General features: G+C 41.6%; 1 protein-coding gene across 4 annotated transcripts in view; it reads right to left on the bottom strand.

Moving 5' to 3' along the window:
* Positions 1-5,244: 5,244 nt before the first annotated feature.
* LOC141976341 (butyrophilin subfamily 3 member A1-like) overlaps positions 5,245-16,692 on the bottom strand; it is a 74,533-nt gene continuing 63,085 nt past the window's right edge. For all 4 annotated transcript variants that reach the window (XM_074937284.1, XM_074937285.1, XM_074937286.1 and 1 more), the window contains 6 exons: positions 15,434-15,460; positions 14,870-14,896; positions 11,660-11,686; positions 9,458-9,478; positions 9,225-9,251; positions 5,245-7,178 (listed from right to left, as the gene is read on the bottom strand). In XM_074937284.1, coding sequence (XP_074793385.1) covers positions 6,613-7,178; positions 9,225-9,251; positions 9,458-9,478; positions 11,660-11,686; positions 14,870-14,896; positions 15,434-15,460 — 695 coding nt within the window. In that variant the 3' untranslated portion in view covers positions 5,245-6,612. The remainder of the gene's footprint in view (positions 7,179-9,224; positions 9,252-9,457; positions 9,479-11,659; positions 11,687-14,869; positions 14,897-15,433; positions 15,461-16,692) is intronic.

Here is a 16,692-nt window from a genome sequence, read left to right as displayed (position 1 = left end):
CTGAACTAAGCAAAAAAATAGTTAAGAAAATATAGTAATGTTACATGGGTCAGATCCTTAACTTGGATCAATGGGGCTACATCAGTTTACAAAAACTGAGGATCTGGCCTCAAATTGTAAAGAAGGTAGAACATCTCTGTCTCATCCTTTAAATCCACTTCCCCAAAAGGATAGAGAGGCTGGATGTTTGAACATCAAAATCACAATTAAATTAATAAGCCCATTCCATTAAGTGTAAAAGATTATCAAAATCTCCCTTGTATTGAAACAAATTCCTTCTAACCACCCTGCTTAAACCTCTCTAGTAGAGAGGAATATCTTAAATTCTGTGGTGTGTAATCTAAAACTGTACTAAGTACATTCAAAAATACCTGAAAATGGTAGTCAATTATCCTCCATGTTCTTTCAGATCAAGAACCTGACTGTAATTTCCCAATTAAATTAGGCGGCTAGACTTGCAATTATCTATCTATGATCATTTTTTGCTAAACTGATTGCTTACCTGCATAGCAGGGTCCTATGTACTGCCACATGCTGTACATGAACTGTGGCTTTGAGGAATTTTTCAGTCTTCATGGATATTTTTCCTTACAGTTGAAGTTTGTACTTTCAGTTTACACATTTCTGTAGTTATTTATTAACCAAATACAATCATAAAAATGAAAGCAATTTTCCTTCAGAAAGAAGCAGGCAGCCAAGCTCAAATGCGATCTGATTGTGTTAGCCTTGACTGCACAAAAAAAAGTTAATCGCCTAAATCCCTATTTTAGACATATAAGTCCTGGTATCAGCACCACTGTGATGTACTGCGCCCCTTTCCCTCCCCACCACCAAATCATGCAGGTGCCTAAACTCACTCGGCTCTTAAGTTTCAACAGGAAAAGTTCCCTCTGCATCTAAGTTCCTTCCTTCTAGGCCTCCAGGTGCTGATCTCTAGCATAAACCTGAGAGTGATCACAAACCTGGGGAAGATAGGCAGCTGACCACCTGTGTTGTGTGCAGGGCCCAATTGAGTAGGTGTGCTGAGAGGCTGCCTATTAGATTGGGCCACTCACACAAAATAGCTGCTGGGATAGAAGGAGGATAACTTTTATCCCAGTGGTTCGGGTACCCAGTTGGGTTATAGGAAACCACTGGTTGAGGACCCCCTTCACCTGCAGGGCAGCAGGGATTTGAGCTGGGATCTACCATTTCTCAAGTAAGTGCTGTACCCAATGTGGTATGGGACAATCTGGTGTGAGACTCCCTCAGTCTCTCCTTTTGAAGCTGTTCCACTGATGGTCAGTAATTATAGAGTAATTGGAGCAGGGAGGCTGGATCCTGCATCTCTCACAGATCACATGAGTGGTTTAATCACCGGGCTACAGAGTCATTCTTATGCTTGCTCTTTGTCTCTCTATGGCCCAAAAGGCTCTTTAAGACTGAATGATGGAGAGAGAGAAAAAGAAAGCATGGAAGATTGATAGTAACTCGATAGTCTGCTGGTTAGCTCACGCTGGCAGGATGTGGGGACCCAGGAACCAGCTGTCCTGCTCCAGTGACTCGTTATTTATCTACAGTGCAACAGCTTCAACAGGGGAGCTTGACTATCCTGGAGCCCGATGATTAGAGCACTCCCTGAAAGGTAGCAGAGCACTATTCAAATCATTTCTACATCTCAGAAGGAGGGGGACCTAAACCTGGCTCATCAGTTTAACTGAATCTCAGTGTAAGGCTCCTATCACTCTTCATTCAGTGTACAGGAGATTAGGTGCTGAGCTCCAAGTCTGTGTATCCGAGTGATTTTCCAGGGTGCCTACAAGTTAGGTGGTGTGATGCTGAACATCACATCACCTAACTCCTTTTGGGCATTCAGGCCTCACTCACTGGGATGTTTAAGCAGCAAATACAGAAACTGGGATCCACTTCTTAGTGAAAATGTGGCTCTCAGTGCTAGAGACTGTTCATTTATTAGCAGCAATAAGTCCCTTTTTCAACTGCTCTGACTGATTTGTAAAACTCCACTTTTGGAGTCCCCTCCTGACATCCCCTCTACTTCTTCACTTTTCCCTATGATAACACAGCTCAGGGAGCAGCTCTCCATCCAAACGCCTCCTTCCTGAAACTCAGCCACACAGAGAGTCATTCCACTGAGTAGAAAGAGAAAACCTCCTGTTTGTTCACACATCTTGGGAATCTTAAAAACCCCTCTGCAAACCCCAGTATTGAGGGTTGGTGATTTGAGCTGGCTAGGAATTTATGGACAAAATGTTTTTTGTGCTTGTTGAAAAAATGCTATTTTCTCAAAAATGAAACTGTGTATAGGACAGACTGGATTGTGATTAAACTTTTTCTGGGTATGTTGCTGAAGTCCAGGATGTAATTTCTGTTAACAACGAATGAATGATAAATACCCATCACAAATTAGGTACTAGCCCCATGTCACGCTCTCTGGAGCGGCTCAAAACTGTGAGTGCCGATCTCAGGGCAGACAGTCAGAAAACAAAGGCACATACTCCAAACTGATGCACATACCCCAAACTGATGGTAGGTTCTAAAATTAGTTTTCACCAAGCCATTAACAAATGTGAACTCCTGGATCACAGTACCAGTCTTACAATGGAGACAGTCCCCTTAGCGTCTCCAGTCTATCTTGCCACCTAGACAATCTGAACTTTGTGATAAAAGGTTTCTTAAACCTAAAATCACACCACATCAGATTTCGCTCAGTCCCAAGAGACCAACGCCAGACCAATTGGTACTCCAGCTCTTACACCAAGGACAATGCTGGTAGCCAATTCTATAGTAAACTAACTAACATTTTATTAGATAAAAAAAGGAAGTGAGAGTTATTGAGAAGTTAAAGCAGATCAAATATAATAACAGGTGAGTCACAGTCTATAATTCCAGTTCGAAGGAGAGATGTAGTAAGCTGCCAGTTTCCCAAAAGTCTTTTCACAGTACCCAGATTGTCTCTGGGGATCTCTGCTTTGCATCTGGTACACTTCCCTGTAAGTGTCCAAACAGTCCAGAGAAAGGATGTTTCTTTGATTCCATATTTATAGAAGACAACCTGACGGTCTGTCTACCCACCTGGGTTTTTCCTTTGATGACAATGTGTGAGGAATACACTTAGCCTTTTGACCTCTGACCACCATGCATAATGGCCACTTGCTTTGAAATTAGCATTTTCTGTTAAAGACCGTAACTCATAGAATCATAGAAGATTAGGGTTGGAAGAGACCTCAGGAGGTCATCTAGTCCAATCCCCTGCTCAAAGCAGGACCAATCCCCAATTAAATCATCCCAGCCAGGGCTTTGTCAAGTCGGGCCTTAAAAACCTCTAAGGATGGAGATTCTACTACCTCCCTAGGTAACCCATTCCCCTGCTTCACCACCCTCCTAATGAAATAGCTTTTCCTAATATCCAACCGAGACCTCCCACACTGCAACTTGTGAACATTGCTCCTTGTTCTGTCATCTGCCACCACTGAGAACAGCTAAGCTTCATCCTCTTTGGAACCCTCCTTCAGGTAGTTGAAGGCTGCTATCAAATCCCCCCTCACTCTTCGGCAAACTAAATAAGCCCAGTTCCCTCAGCTTCTCCTCATAAGTCATGTGCCCCAGCCCCCTAATCATTTTTGTTGCCCTCTGCTGGACTATCTCCAGTTTGTCCACATCCTTTCTGTAATGGGGGGCTCAAAACTGGACGGAAGTCCTTCATTAGCATTTCCCAAGATTTCTTTGATGGATTATTTAGTCAGAGGAGTATACACAATGTAAGTGTTTGCTATTACATTATAACAGCAACAGACAAGTAAAAACAATATGGGTAACATTCCACTAATTTTCATGAAGTTTAAACATCTGAATACAATCTTACATTTGCACTCATTTTGATCTATACTAATATACAAGTATATTGACTTGAATTCACTCTGACATGACCTTATCTGCCAGCATCCCCATACCTGGGGAACTACTCGATGATGTGAATGATGCAGGTTCAAATTGCTCCTCTAAATGAGCTAGAGAAGAGGCTTGAATGTGGGTTTTGTACATCCCAGGTGAGTGCACTATTTAAGGGTGGCTGGGTTTCTTCCTCTGATATCTCTCTTTGTCTCTGGCTTTTGGGAAAAAATTGACAGATCTCAATTTCATCCCAATGTGGGTCAGGACATTGTTTTGAAATCTCCAATATTTTGCAGGAAGGGAAGTCTGTTTCCTGCCAAGCTGTGGTGGTGCTAGTGATTTCATGAGAGCCCTGACTTGCAGGTGATGGGGCTGAGGCTGTGGGAGTGGGTGATCCCTCATATGGACACTAAGGAGATTGACCATCATATTTAAGGGATGACTCCTCAATAAGGGCAGGCCCTAGGAACCCATATTAATGATACTGTGCCCCCCTCCCCATCCTGCTCACTCTGCATCCCTCAGGGGGTTCAGATATCGCTCTGCTCAGGCTGGGCTTTTGCTCTATCAATGCATTGCCCTGGCAACTGGCTTCTTAGGCAGCTCCAGGCTCTGCAAGGGCCTGGCTCAGAGGGCGAGCAGCTCCTTCCCAGCGTGGGCCACCCAACAATGAGGGTCCCATATCACCCCACTTGTGGCTTAGTCCAGCCAGCTGCTGGCAGCAGGGGCGATAGGCCTGGCCAGAACCCCCAAAAGATGTACCAAAGAAGAGGGGCCTAATAACATTATCTACCCTCAAGAGGAACCGCCCCCCCCAATCTTTCACCCTGGGTGATTTGTACCCCATAATCTCTCCCCAGGCAGGAATTACACTTCATAATGTGTTCCTAGTTGAATGTCCCCATAATTGAATTAGTTCCTGACACAACTGCACCTCAGTAAAACTGCCTCCTCAAAATACCTCTGCCCATTGACCCCCCAGTCTGAATACAAGAGCACCAAATATCCTTCAAGATGGATTTTACTTAGGACAGTTGATTTGGATACACCAAAAAATGGAAGGAATTTGGTAAAATTGAAAAGCCAGGGTGCAGGAATTTAAATGGTAAACGTATACAGCTAGGAGGATGTATTATTCAAATGGATGATTTCAGGTTGTATTTGTTGGACAGGTGATGTTCAAATTGATTTTAAAGCACCAGGTATTTTTGAATTGTTTCAGTTGCGTTGAAATAAGCAGCTTTGGATTCCTCTTAGAGGAAGAATAATGCATGAAAATAAAACCACACAACATAAGTAGAATAAAAAAGGAAAAGAACATTTATTTGGAGTTTAGAGTAATAAGAATGCCCAGCTTTTATACAGCACTTTTCATCAGTAGATCTCAAGGTGTTCTACAAAGGAGGTCAGTTTCCTTATCCCCATTGTAGACATGAGGAAACTGAGGCACAGAGAGACTGTGACTGGGCCAAGGACACCCAGAAGAGCAGCAGAACTGAGAAAAGAAACTAGATCTCCTGAATCCCACTCCAGAGATCGATTCACTAGGGAATACTGCCTCCCTCTTGGTATCTGGTTTCTATAATATATATAATTCCAATTATAAGGAGAAGTATTATAATCTACTCTCTTTTGTCCTCCAGCTGTAGAATAGTTTTGTTTTTGTTTATTTAAGAACATTTAAGAAGAACTGGGCAGGTGTTCCAGAGACACAAGGGGGCTTTGCTTCTTGAGAAAGTTCCTCACACTTCGTGACTTATCTTCATTCCTAAACAGCTTGAGCTAGTGTGGGAAAAGTAAAATATGAAGCCCAGGAGTCATGTATAAAGTAACTACTTCAAGGTTTCGGATGAATATAATGAATTTTGCGTTGCTTAAGCTACATTCGTGACTCAGGAGTACCTACAGATTTATATAATGTATTAACAAAGCTACTATATGTACTGGGATCAATAGAGCCAAAATTAGGGAATTATTCCCATCACGGAAATACACCCAGAGGCAGGCTCAATGTTTACTGAAATATGGACAGTTTAATAAAAAATACATCAGAATGACAACACCACTCTTTGAGGTCTAAACACAAAAAAAGGCAGCAGAAAACATCTGAGGACTTCCAGAGGGCATAAAGTTAGTCTCTATTCATAATCTTATTTTTTCAATTTTCTATATTGCATAATCAAACTCTCTCTTCATATTATTGCTTTAGATGTCACGGGGACATCTAATATGCTTTTTGGGATACAGGGTTTGTATAAGAAATTTCATTTTTCTTCATAACCATTCCTGTATGACTCTTAACCAGCAACTGAATAATTGCAAGATTTTATCCTCTTCTCTGTGGGTAGCCATCCATAATGGTATCTTTTCTGACTATTGCTATCTTGCTTGGCAATAGCACACTTTCATTTCCCCTTCATCTCAACACAGCCCCCCAAGATTTTGTCATTAAAATATTTTCCTATTTTTAAAAAATGCAACAGACAGTTAAATAAAAATATTTCTATAAAAACAAATCTCAATCCTTTCAGAATTTATTGATTTCAGCTTGAGAGTCAACAAGCCTATGACGAGTGTTTTTGTCTCTTTTTCTTCTGTTTTATGTGCTTTATTTAATCTTCCATTTCTACTTTGCTTATTTTACCGTTTCTGATGTTTCACATGTTTACATTCCCTTCTCCCCTCTGTTTTTGAGTTTTACTTTGCCAAAGTAACTAGATCTCATTTTTCCTTTCTCAGAGGCTTTAAAGGAACAGGGACTCTGATGGGGTGGATTGCTAGTGGTTTCTGCTCTCCTGTGTTGTTCCTAGGACTCAGGAATGGGTAATACAAAAATTTCTCAGTAAAGTCTGCAGGGATAGTTGTGATGAGGAACATCATCTCTGCATCATAAAATGAGATTTTTTTCTCTTCCCGATCCAGAAATACACCAATTACTTGATACTGGCAATCCGTCTTTTCAATCTTAGCATTTTCTATGCTTGAAAAAAAGTCTCCCTGGGATCTCTTCAGAGACCAATATCCCTCCTCAGGGAGTGTCTCTGCTTTCTCCCTTTTCACTCTGTCCCTCACCGACTGACTAAGGACCCCTAACTCCCAGTCCAGTTTCTCCCCCACTTCCACCTCCCAGTACTGCCTCCCAATCACAAACCCCTCCTTCCCCACCACGAGCAGGGCCCAGGAGGCTGCATCCAGCTCAGGAGATGAAGGATCTTTCCAGACTCTTTTCTGATCCTCTGACAGTTTGAGTTCTGGGTGTTTGCAATCCGGATCCAGAGTGATGGGAACTGGGGAGAGAAACCGGAATAGTCCCCTGGTTAGTAAGGAGTGAATCAGAGACACTCAGTGTAAGGAGAAGAGACAGGGAATAAACCAGGGGAGAAATGCATTTTAAAATGACAAATTCATATAAACATGAACATAACGGGTACTGTATGGCAGTAATTTACACACTCTGCAGGCAAAGTCCATCCCTGGGGCAGGGAGAGGGCATAGGGAGCTCTTCCCGTTCTTACACTCCAGTATGGCAGCAGGGGAGCTGGCTAAGGTCCCTCCGCTGTGACTTTGCTCCAAAGGAGGGACATCTGCTGGCCTGGGGCCAGGACAAAGGTTAGAGGTTAGATTTCTGGAGGTGAGATACAAGCTGCTCCTTTGTGAGCAGCAGTAAGGAGCAATCCCATCTTGCATACAGTTCACTCTGACCCATCCTGTCCTGCTGTGGCTGGATGGCTCCTGGATGTGCTACTCAGATGCTCCCACCCCTTTAGTGAAGAGAAGCAGGATTCTTCCTATGTGTTGCTAGGGAAAAATCATTATGAAAAGTACTAGGGGTCTGATCCTGAAATGGGCTGAGCTCTCTAGCCCAGCAAAGCTCATCAGAACATGAGTAGCTCAAATGACTGCCACTGCTTCATTGGATCATGTCAGAGTCCTCAGCACCTTGCAGGACCAAACCTTATGTGCTGTATAACACACACACACGCGCGCACACACACACCTCTAAAGGCAAGAATCACACAACGGTCTCCCACATCGTAAGGCCACCACAACTGACGAAAAGGATGTGAAATTCTAGAGTTATGTTACAAACCACAAGTGCTTTAAAAACTGGGCTCAATGGGTGAATTCATCCTGGAGTGAAGCTCTATTCTGGAATTGCTTTATTTGTCTTTAAATAGGAGGCTAATTTCAGGCTTGATCTTCCAGAGGCTCCCAGCATGAAGGGGAGCGTCAAGCAGCACAGTCACTTAAGATGGTGCAGTCGGTCCCCTACTCTGCCTGGAGAGCTCTGGGAATGCTCACATCAGCCCCTGTCTGTCCTGCTGTCAGCTTAAACGCCATATGGCTAACACTGAACTCAGTCTTCTTCCCAAGACCTTCACTCTCCTGCCTTTCTCCACTGCTGGTGACAGCTCTGTCTTAACCCTGGTGCACAGACTCACAACCCTGGTGTTATCTTCACCTTGTCTCCCTGCTGAGAAACCTTGTCTGTTCTTTCTCCACAAGGTCTCAATAATCCACCTCTCCCTGCCTATCCCTATGACTAAAATGATCCTAAAGTCCTTGGTCATCTCATGCTTCCACATCTCCCACAGCTTCCTCCTGTCTCACCTCCCCAGCTTGCACCTCACATCCCAACTTTCATTTAAGCCACAACAGGTCAAGTCAGGATCCTCATCTGCTCTGTCTCTGTCTACTCTGGGACCTGACTTTGTTTGTGAAGACAGAGGTAAAAAAGGTATTGAGTACACTAGCTTTTTCCACATCCTCTGTCACTAGGTTGCCTCCTCCATTCAGTAAGGGGCCCACACTTTCCCTGACCTTCTTGTTGTTGCTCACATACCTGAAGAAACCCTTCTTGTTACTCTTAACTTCCCTTGCTAGCTGCAACTCCAAGTGTGATTTGGCCTTCCTGATTTTACTCCTGCATGCCTGAGCAATATTTTGATACTCCTCCCTGGTCATTTGTCCAAGCTTCCACTTCGTCTAAGCTTCTTTTTTGTGTTGAAGATCAGTAAGGATTTCACTGTTAAGCCAAGCTGGTTGCCTGCCATATTTACTATTCTTTCTATGCATCAGGATGGTTTGTTTCTGCAACCTGTACAGCACTGAGCTCGTAGTTAGTGCTTAACAAATAATTATTGCTATTGGAAAACTGGTAAATACAATAGAATTTAAGGTACAGATGGATTGAGACATATAACCTATCTTTATATCATCTGTATATATGCAGTCAATGCACAAGGAATGATTTTCAATTCAACTATTAATCTGTGAAAGAAAATATCTCATAATTTCTAGATAACAGGTTTACTGTATGCACTGCAACTTACCTGCATAGCTCTGAGCTCTTCTGAATTCTGCAGAGGGAAAAAACAATTACTGCCTTGACAATCTATGGCATAGTGAATAGTGAAATACAGTGGAGTTTAAAATGTCTTCTATCTGCCTACCCATGTGTTTATAGCACACTCATTTCCATGCTGTTTTAATCTAGTTAATACTAGAGTGATAATTATAATTTTCATTTAAAGAATAAACGGATAATTAAAACAACTCAACTTACCCAGCTCTGCTGAGAGTCGATCTGAAATGAAAGGATACTCCAGTCACTGACCCTAACTAGTTCTTTTCTGCGAATGTTTTTAAAATTCTGAGAACTGTGTACAAACAATGCTCAGACAATGGGGCTCAGTCATGCAATTCTTATTTGTGCTCGTAGTTCTTTAACCACGCTAACAGTCCTATTACAGTTAATGGAACTACTCACCTAAGTAAGAGCTGGGCTCTTAGTTTCCGGGCTTGTTTACAGGAAGAGTGGGAATAACATGACCACTGAGGCTGAGATTTATGAGAGCTAGTCACCTTTTTCCTTAAGCTCCTTTGAAAATGCTAGACATAAATGTTATCGGCAATGCTATATTACAATCTCTGTACCGTGACTATCAGAGACACAAAGCAGAGAGTAATATTGGTTCATTCCATTATATAAATACTTCCCCAACATCTTTATATTCAACGGTCTGCAGTGCAGGCCCCCATTAACTCAGCCGTTCAAAGTGCCTCTAACCAAAAGTGATTACCGGGGGCTGTTTTTGTAGTTGTAACCTCATAACTCTTACGTAAATTATTGTACCTGTATCATACAAACAGGCACCAGAAATCAATGGTTTGAGTTCTTATCTGAAACACCATCATTTGCCAGTGCTATTGTCTAGCACTATTGAGTCCTGCCTCACAATTTTTGTGTGATACTGAAGTACAGTGTAGAATGTGTTAGCTTATATCATTGTTGTCTCCCTCCTAGCACTGTTGCAAAAACTAAATGAGCCAAATTCATCCCTGTTGCAGTTTCAACGACTGCCGTAGAGTTCAAACAAAGATAATTTCTTTAAAAAAAATAAAACTCATGAGCACTAATGTTGGTAATCTCAGCACTATGGTTAGTGCACATACAATCACTATATACCTGAATCTGTGCAAGTATAAAGATCTCATTACCCTTAGCGTCTAGGCTATAATCCTAAGGGAGACAGAGACAGAATATTTTAATGATTTTGCAAGTGTGTGTATCACCAGTGCCGTCAGCTGGATGGAATCATATCTGTTCAATTGCCTTTCACAAACCCTATACATCTTTCAGCTATTGGAGACATTTGTTTAGCTGAAGCAATAGGGGCTTGTGTTATAGAAATAGGAGAGATCTGGGTTCTATCTGTGCTGTTGTCATGGAGGCCCAAGTGGCCAGGATGTGTAGAATATTAACATCTGTAGTCCTACTTGGACTGTAATCCCCTTGAGGCAAGGGCTGTCTTTTTGTTCTGTGTTTGTACAGCACCTATACCAACGGGGTCCTGCTCCATGACTGGGGTTCATAGGCACTACCATATTACACCTAATAAATAATGTACAGCACCTAACACTATGTGGTCTTGGGTTATGCCTGCGGATACTAGGTGCTACTGTAACTCACCTAATAAATAATATACACCACCTAGCAAGTGCCGTGACTGGGATCCTAGATGCTACTGTAATTCATCCAATACATGTTGTACAGCTCCTAGCACAGTGGAGTTTGGCTAGGTGTTATGGTAATAATAAATAAAATAATAATAATAATAATAATTAATTTGCGCCCACAGATTTGTTACAATGTATTAAGCAAGATAGACTCATGATTGAAGGAGAATATTTCTCAATCCCAAAAGAGCAGTGACAATGGGCCACATGCTTTGCTTTCAAAATACAAAAAGCAGGGGGTCACACCATGAAACTAATAGGCAGGTTCAATACAAACAGAAGGAAGCACTGTTTTCACCCAACACCCAGTCAACCCGGTATGTTGTGGTGGCCAATTGTATAAATGGGTTCAAAAAGGACTAGATATGTTTACGGAGGATAGGTCTATCAACGGCTATTAGCCAAGATGGTTGGGGATGCAACCTCGTGCTGGAGGTGACCCTAAATCTCGGACAGCCAGAAGCCAGGAGGGGAAGGTTCGGATGGATCTCCTCAGAACTGGCTGCTCTGTACACTGCCCCCGAAGCTCAGGTACTGGCCACTGTAGGAGACAGGATCGTGGGCTAGATGAACCTTTGCTATGACCCAGTATGGCAGATCTTATGTTCCTGAAGTAGAAGCAGAGTCTCTCAGGCTGGTATTTGACCACATTTATTGGGCTTCACCTTCAAGGTGCCATAGACAGACTCACCAGAACACTCACCTCTTTTATTCTAAGACAAGTAACAACATAGACAAGTTTTCTTACCAATATTTTCTTGTATCTCTTGAATTGCTGCAAAATAGTAATTACAATTAGTGCAATGAACAGCAGAGAGAGAGAATAAGAACTGAGAGTGTGAGCAAAGAGATAGTGATCCGTGGAGAACATTGTGAAAACTATTCATAGAGAATTCTGCTATTACACATGCATGGCAGGGATGCTGCTAAATTCTCACTCCATATTTAATAGCCATCTGTTCTTACGACTCAGTCTGTGGCCCATTTATTTCAAACAATAGAGTGCAAAACATTATTTTTATTATTTGTAGCGTGCCAATAGCATGCTACGTGCTTTAAGACATTTAACTCAATGAGGCTCCTGCCACTAAGAGCAGGCAATATACGCTGACAATTTCCTGTAGAGAGGAAGGATGCTATGCAAAAAGAGTGATTGGCCGAGCTGTTTAGCAGCTTCCTCTTAGTTAGTTCCACAATTATTCTTTAAATGCTGGTATGTTTGTTTAATATTTATTGTATCTCATTATATGATGGAGCAGATCAGATTTTTTTTGTTTATTTCAGAACTGTGAAGAAATTATGAATCGAAAAAGGGGAAAATTGAAAAAAATGTTTGTGAAAATTGTTTCCATTTTTCCAAGCAGCTCTACTTTGTGGAGCTCGGGTTTATAGGCATTAGAAGTGAAATGTGTTTTAATAAGAGACTTGCAGTTATGTAGTGTAGAGGCACTTTGGGTCATGACTGGTCTGTGAAGTTTAAAGCACAGGGGACACACGGGAGGAAATCATGGATGAAAAGTGGACATAAAAGTTGCAGTTGCCGGTGGAGCAAAGAAGGTGCTGGAGGAGAGAAGAGAATCTCTGCTGGAGGGGTCAGACAGGAGATGAAGGCTGGGACAACCACCCCAACATTGTTGTAGATCGCAAGGGAAAACCAGTGAAAGAATATTAAGAGAAGGGTGGACTTAGATGAGGGGAGAAATTAGGTGACTTTTCAAGCAGAATTTGGGTCAATGGAAGTGGGAGGGGATGCGGTGAGGGTCTAACAGTTTGTAAAGGTGGATGTTGCGGTGGTCAAGCTGAAAGCTGGAGCAGGCTTTTGGTGATGGAAATAAAGTAGAATGAGCCAATGTCATTGTGGAAGAACACAAAATAGTCAAATCCTGCCCACTCCATCAACCTGTGGGAAAATGGAGAGAGAGGAGAGGGAAATGATGACAAATCTGCATGTCAAGGGTGATAGAGAAGGGAAGAAGAGAGCAGAGATTTTGAGGAAAATAAATTCATTTTGCAGTTGCTAGTGGCAAGAGAGCCTGGGAGTGGTATCTGAAAGGCAGTCATAGAATCATAGAATCATAGAATATCAGGGTTGGAAGGGACCCCAGAAGGTCATCTAGTCCAACCCCCTGCTTGAAGCAGGACCAATTCCCAGTTAAATCATCCCAGCCAGGGCTTTGTCAAGCCTGACCTTAAAAACCTCTAAGGAAGGAGATTCTACCACCTCCCTAGGTAACGCATTCCAGTGTTTCACCACCCTCTTAGTGAAAAAGTTTTTCCTAATATCCAATCTAAACCTCCCCTATTGCAACTTGAGACCATTACTCCTCGTTCTGTCATCTGCTACCATTGAGAACAGTCTAGAGCCATCCTCTTTGGAACCCCCTTTCAGGTAGTTGAAAGCAGCTATCAAATCCCCCCTCATTCTTCTCTTCTGCAGACTAAACAATCCCAGCTCCCTCAGCCTCTCTTCATAAGTCATGTGCTCTAGACCCCTAATCATTTTTGTTACCCTTCGCTGCACTCTCTCCAATTTATCCACATCCTTCTTGTAGTGTGGGGCCCAAAACTGGACACAGTACTCCAGATGAGGCCTCACCAGTGTCGAATAGAGGGGAACGATCACGTCCCTCGATCTGCTCGCTATGCCCCTACTTATACATCCCAAAATGCCATTGGCCTTCTTGGCAACAAGGGCACACTGTTGACTCATATCCAGCTTCTCGTCCACTGTCACCCCTAGGTCCTTTTCCGCAGAACTGCTGCCTAGCCATTCGGTCCCTAGTCTGTAGCGGTGCATTGGATTCTTCCATCCTAAGTGCAGGACCCTGCACTTATCCTTATTGAACCTCATCAGATTTCTTTTGGCCCAATCCTCCAATTTGTCTAGGTCCTTCTGTATCCTATCCCTCCCCTCCAGCGTATCTACCACTCCTCCCAGTTTAGTATCATCTGCAAATTTGCTGAGAGTGCAATCCACACCATCCTCCAGATCATTTATGAAGATATTGAACAAAACCGGCCCCAGGACCGACCCCTGGGGCACTCCACTTGACACCGGCTGCCAACTAGACATGGAGCCATTGACCACTACCCGTTGAGCCCGACAATCTAGCCAGCTTTCTACCCACCTTATAGTGCATTCATCCAGCCCATACTTCCTTAACTTGCTGACAAGAATACTGTGGGAGACCGTGTCAAAAGCTTTGCTAAAGTCAAGAAACAATACACCCACTGCTTTCCCTTCATCCACAGAACCAGTAATCTCATCATAAAAGGCGATTAGATTAGTCAGGCATGACCTTCCCTTGGTGAATCCATGCTGACTGTTCCTGATCACTTTCCTCTCATGTAAGTGCTTCAGGATTGATTCTTTGAGGACCTGCTCCATGATTTTTCCAGGGACTGAGGTGAGGCTGACTGGCCTGTAGTTCCCAAGATCCTCCTTCTTCCCTTTTTTAAAGATTGGCACTACATTAGCCTTTTTCCAGTCATCCGGGACTTCCCCCGTTCGCCACGAGTTTTCAAAGATAATGGCCAAGGGCTCTGCAATCAGAGATGTGTGACTGAATGGAGGGAAGAGATAAGAGGTGAAGAAGATGATCTATAAGTCTTTGTTTTAGAAGAGCTAGTGGAAGCTGTATGTCCAAATGATGTCCCACAGGGAGAGAGAGCATAGGAGAGGGTCAAAGGCATAGAGACACCAGTGGCAATCTCTATCCAGTCCCTAGTATGGGAGAAATGATTATGATGTCGTTAAGTAGGCAGCTATATATGATCGCCTTTTCTAATGTTCAGCCACATTTATTAATAATCTCTGATCATCTATTGAAAATAAAATACATATAATAGTCATTCAAATAACGAATGTGCTGCTGTTCATTTTTATAAAGCAGCTTCTTTTCATTTATGGCAAAGTTCTGTCTGTCTACACTGAGCATTTTAATAAAATGAGACTTACCTATGTGATTTGTGCTTTTGTTTGTCTCTAAAAGAGTAAATGAATGAAAAACAAGAACAAATGCATGTTACTGAGGTAGTGATTGGCTTTAATTGAGAGAGTTCCTAGATTCTAAGGGCAGAAAGGGCCATTGTGATCGTCTAGCCTGACCTCCTTTTTAACATAAGCCAGAAAACTGCTCCCAAATAATTCCTGGGGTGCTGGGTGAAAAGCTGTGAGGTGGCCTGTGACACTTTATTCCTTATTATTCCATTGTTAAGCTGGAATCAAGTCTTTGCAAAATGGATATGAAAACAATTTCTAAAATAATAAATAACCCATAAAACTAAAAAAAAAAAAAAAAGAATCTAAATGTCCCCACACACATCCAAGAAAGAGCATTTCACTTGGAAATGATCTGCATTCGATTTTCCATATTTTATCTTGAAAATCTAAACTCATATAAGAACTTGATTGGGCCTATCAACCAGACAAAAATACTTGTGGATGTTGGCCTTTCTTCTGTACTTGCCCACAAACACACACAAGAAAAATGGTGAACCATACGAGCATTTGTATTCTCACCTAGTTGGGAGCTCAGACGTTCTTTGTCTGAAAGAAATTATATTTAAATATCATTGTAAGATAGAAGGGAAATGTTGTTTAGTATATTTTATGGCATTTATGAAATATGCTTTACACTTTACACCTATAACCATAATTTATTTTAAAATACAATGATTCATACTATATGGGTCAAATTCTGCTCTCAGTTACACTGGTGCAAATCCAATGTAAACTCACTGATTTAACCCATGAGCATATCACAATGTTTTTTACTTTATTTGAATATTTGTATAGTTCAATACATTTTAGGAGTAACTGAAAATGGGCCTTGTTTGTCAAAAAGTCAAAATTTTAAAATATTCAGGCAAAAACCAAACATTTTTGTTTTAGAAATACTCAGTATTTGTACGAATACTGTAGGTTTTCCACAGAACATAAACACTTTCTGGACAAAAAAATAGTGAACCCCCCCCCCGAAAATTTTGACCAGGCCAACCTTTGGACCTTGTTGAAAAATGCAGTATTCCTGTGCTTTTGATCTATCACTTACAAACAGTCTTAGACATTAGAATATATTTCACTGACAGAGCACAAAAGGTTTATCTCGGCCAACATAATATATTAACACAATATATTTTAAATCAATCTTTACAGCTTCCAGGAACAGGAAGAGTCTATGATGAATAGCCTTACCTGCCTATCTACATCCCAATGAAACTATATAACCAACCAGTATCAAAGAGATCCCCCGCATTCATGAATCAAAATCTATAAGTACTTTTTTGGAGTAAATTATATAATACATTTTCATGCTTAGATTGTATTTCCATATGAAGGTTTTCTGATGTTATATGACAGTCTAAAGATTAGTCTTGTTTAATCTATCATATACAGTTATTCAGTCATTACATAAATTGTACTTCTTTTAAATTACACTTAGTGTGATTTACTCTGTTGGTTCATTTCTTTCTTATTTTTTGTAGTGGATTAAGATTCACTTTTTAAGTTTTTCGTAGTAGTTCATATCCACTTTTGATTGATTTTACTTTGGTTGTTTGTGGTGACATACAGAAGCCGATGTTAGTTTTGATTTGATAGGAGATTAGCACCTGAGTTTAGAGTTCAGTGAGACTACTTGTGTGTTTAAAATTGAGCAAATGGTTAAGGATTATGTTGGATTTCAGCCTAGGCTTGTTTCACTTAAATGCATCAGTGATCTAATTAATGGTCCTGTAGTTTTACGTTTCTTTTGAGAGTACTGGGGGGACTGAAATATG

The sequence above is a fragment of the Natator depressus genome, chromosome 23 (genome assembly GCF_965152275.1).
Source record: "Natator depressus isolate rNatDep1 chromosome 23, rNatDep2.hap1, whole genome shotgun sequence".
NCBI lineage: Eukaryota > Metazoa > Chordata > Testudines > Cheloniidae > Natator > Natator depressus.
Note: the sequence above shows the minus strand (reverse complement) of the source record. Positions and strands in the feature narration are given on the sequence as shown.